Source organism: Lepidochelys kempii, chromosome 13, assembly GCF_965140265.1.
Source record: "Lepidochelys kempii isolate rLepKem1 chromosome 13, rLepKem1.hap2, whole genome shotgun sequence".
Taxonomy (NCBI): Eukaryota; Metazoa; Chordata; order Testudines; family Cheloniidae; genus Lepidochelys; species Lepidochelys kempii.
Window position 1 is genome coordinate 36,247,344 of NC_133268.1, and position 3,590 is coordinate 36,250,933.

Here is a 3,590-nt window from a genome sequence, read left to right on the forward strand (position 1 = left end):
GAGTTCCTTTTCCCCCTACCAATTTCTAACATCAACATTCTGAGAAAATATTTGGGAAATTCAGAAAAAAAGGTTAACCACTCAAGGGCTCTTTTCTATAGAACTGAGATGTGTCCATTCATATTGTTTTTGTATTTTGTTTTTTCCCTAAAATATTAATATATTTTAAGGCCAGAAGAGGATTCAAGTAATAATACAACAAAATTCTAAAAATGACATTTTTTCCTAATTTCTTTTGTTAAAATAAAAATATTAAAGGAAACATTTCATGGAAAAACAAAACTCGGTAAATTTTACCAGTGCTATGTCACACAAGGGAAACTTCTCCATTGTGGCTGAGACACTACTTGGGAGAGTGCTACTACTACTCTCGGAGGCTTATGTGACTGAGGGAAAATTATCTGATTCTTTTAAAAAGATTTTCATTGCTATTTTCCTCAAAGCATCTTTCACCTCCTTGTTCCTGAAGCTGTAGATAATGGGGTTCAAGAGCGCAATTCCCACTGAATAGAAAAGAGAGAACAGCTTGTCCACACCCATACCGTAGCTGGACTTGGGACGTACGTATATGATAAAGGCAGTCCCGTAGCACAATGTCACCACGATGAGGTGTGAGGAGCAGGTGGAGAAAGCTCTACGCCTGCCTTCAGTGGACCTAATTCTCAGGATGGTGGAGATGATACAGATGTAGGACACCAGGCTCAGAAGCAATGGCATCATAAGGGCGAAGGCAGCACCCACGATGATCTGGATCTCAATCCAGTAGGTGTTCCAGCACACCAGCTTCAGCACCGGCTGGATATCACAGAAAAAGTGGTTGATCACATTGGACCCACAAAAAGGAAGTGTGAAGACAGAGGTTGTGTGCCCCATGGCCACCAGCGTGCCACAGATCCATGAACCACCTGTCAGCTGGATGCAAACCCTCTTATTCATGATGGCAGTGTAGCGCAATGGGCTGCATATTGCATTATAGCGGTCATAAGCCATAGAAGCCAGGAGAAAGCATTCAGTAATGCCGAAGAATAGAAAGAAAAACATCTGTACAGCACAACTGGAAAAGGAAATATTTTTATTCTCTGAGAGGAGGTTGGCCAGCATCTTGGGTAGAGTGACTGAGGTGTAACAGAGGTCCAAGAAGGACAAGTTCCTAAGGAAAAAGTACATGGGCGTGTGAAGGGTCAGATCGACATATATGATGACGATGATGAGGATGTTGCCCAGCACTGTGACAATGTAAATGCATAGAAACACCACAAACAGAATGAGATTCGTGTCTGGGTCATTAGAGAAGCCGAGAATGACAAACTCAGTCACAGAGCTGTTTTTTCTCATTTTCTCCCTCAGCAAATTTCATCCTGAGAAGTAAAAAAGAAAACTTGTTAGTTTGATGTTTTAAATCAAGTCAAATTGGCTTCTCTCTCTCTCTCTCTCTCTCTCTCTCTCTCTCTCTCTCTTTCATGACCTGTCCCTATCACTCCACACATACATTCCTCAAACTGATATGAACCATGAAAGAGACCAATTCTCCTGTCACAAGACTGTCAATCCAGAGTAACTTCAAAAATGTTAATGGTTCGCTTTCTCCTCTCAGTCACACCAGCTTTATATAGGTGTATGTTCCTAACCTCAGTAGAAATACAGTTTTATACTAGCATCAGAGGAACAAAACTTTGACCAATGAAATTATAATTGTATAAAACAGCTTCAATGGATTTACACTGGTGGAACTAAATGTCAAAATCTGCCTCCAGTCTCTTGGAGCATGTATATTAAAATAAAATATTACCCTTTACCAGATTCTTGGCTTGTGAGTGGCACAATCAGGGAAGTTAGGCCAATATACATTAGTTGAGTACATAGACTTTCTTATCATAATGTCAATGCATGGCAATTCCTACTAACTACATGGGAACAGACATGGGGGTTACGTTATACAATGTGCTACAGAGATGGTCTGCTTCTCTTCTCCTTTCCATGTGATTGACAACAGTCCATTGACTTCAGTGCCCTTAATCCTGATCTCATTCACTTAGCCCCCTTTGGTCATGCCTCCACCTCTGTGCCCCTCTTTATCTACCCATTAACCTTCCCCATTCTAAACCTTTTCTGGTCCCTTTCTTTTCCACCAATTTTCCTCTTAATGACACTAAGATAAATCAGGAATAGCTTCACTGGACCCAAGTGATTTGCACCAATATTATAGTATGGTAAGGAAGATCAGGGTCTGTGTTTCTCTCTATGGGTATGTCTATATTGCACAGATGTTTGGAGGTGTTTGGAGTACATACACTGTATGAGTCCCTTAACACAGCAGTGTAGATGGTGAGGCATGGCTTACAGGAAAGACATTTGAGAGCCTTAGCATATGTACCCTACACGGCTTTCAACATTCCTAAGCAGTGCTTGACACACATACACTTTTATTTCTAGCAGTGTAGTGTCCTGCAGCCTCCGCACTGCTGGGAGCCTTTCACTACCACAGGCAACAAATTTGGAAATGGCGAAAAGCTCCGGTAGCTCCCTACAGCCTCCCATTGCTAGAGCCTTTCACTGCCACACCCTGCAGTTAGGACACAGCATCCCTTTCCCTGTGGCATATAGATACATGGGTAGTTCCTGTACCCTACTCACTGCCACCAGTGACAAGATGTAAGACATCTAGATCATGCTTGGAAAGGGTGATTACCCTCTTGAATGTGTACCCTAAAAAGGAATCAGCATTACTGAGTTCAGCTTTTTATTGTAATTTTATTATATTTAGCTATATATGAGGACTTCTCTTCAGTGACATAGAGTTGGTTGTCTAACTTCCTTAGGCTCTTTTGAAAGTCCCAATCTGATCTGAATAAATATTTTGAGAGTCTGACAAATGTATGTGTCAATCTACAATTATTTAGGGCATGTTTCTCCTCTCTCTTAAATGGACGTAAATCATGAATAACTACTGATACCACAGTTTCTCCTAGAGTAATTCATTGAAATTAATGCAGTTATGCCAATAAAAATAGTAGTAAAGCTGTGATAGCTTTACACCTATCCAATCAGATCCTCTTCTGATGTCGCTGTGGTTCCATTAGTGGAAAACCAATGTAAATGAGATCAGTATCAAGCAATCTGCCTGCCTGCTTCAGAGTATTAAGTATATTTGGTAGAAAATTTGAATTTATGATGCATGGTAAATGCTAAGTTTTCAAAATTTCATTTAATCACAAATCAGGATGAAAGGCAAAGTCTCTGATTTTTTTATGACGAATTATATATTTTTTAAAAATTGTTTGTATCTTATAAACACATATTGGAATGTTTCATTTCAATAAGGTCAAATAAGGTCAGTGTTATCATTTTGATTGGACCGGAATAGAATAGAAAAAAGCATTTTGATATGGTTATTTCAAAATGCAGACAAAATCAATATGTTTCCATGTAAAATGTTTTGATTCCATCCAACCAGCATTTTCTGCAGGAAAATTGTTGTGTTGGAATATTTTCAAACAGTTCTACAATTAACTGCTGTAGTGTTACCCATGGCTTTACGCTAAGTGGGATTGAAATCAGAGCTTTGAAACAGAGCACATTTCAGTTCAAGA

The 3,590-nt window shown here is 39.5% G+C and overlaps 1 protein-coding gene across 1 annotated transcript; it reads right to left on the reverse strand.

Annotated features, from left to right (window-relative positions):
• Nucleotides 1–378: 378 nt before the first annotated feature.
• LOC140896757 (olfactory receptor 10C1-like) lies at nucleotides 379–1,335 on the reverse strand. Its single transcript, XM_073308801.1, has one exon. It carries the CDS (start codon nucleotides 1,333–1,335, stop codon nucleotides 379–381), a length of 957 nt encoding a protein of 318 aa, XP_073164902.1.
• Nucleotides 1,336–3,590: the final 2,255 nt, after the last annotated feature.

Coding starts and splice junctions, on each gene's coding strand:
- LOC140896757 (XM_073308801.1), bottom strand. CDS start 1,335: ATGAGAAAAAACAGCTCTGTGACTGAGTTTGTCATTCTCGGCTTCTCT.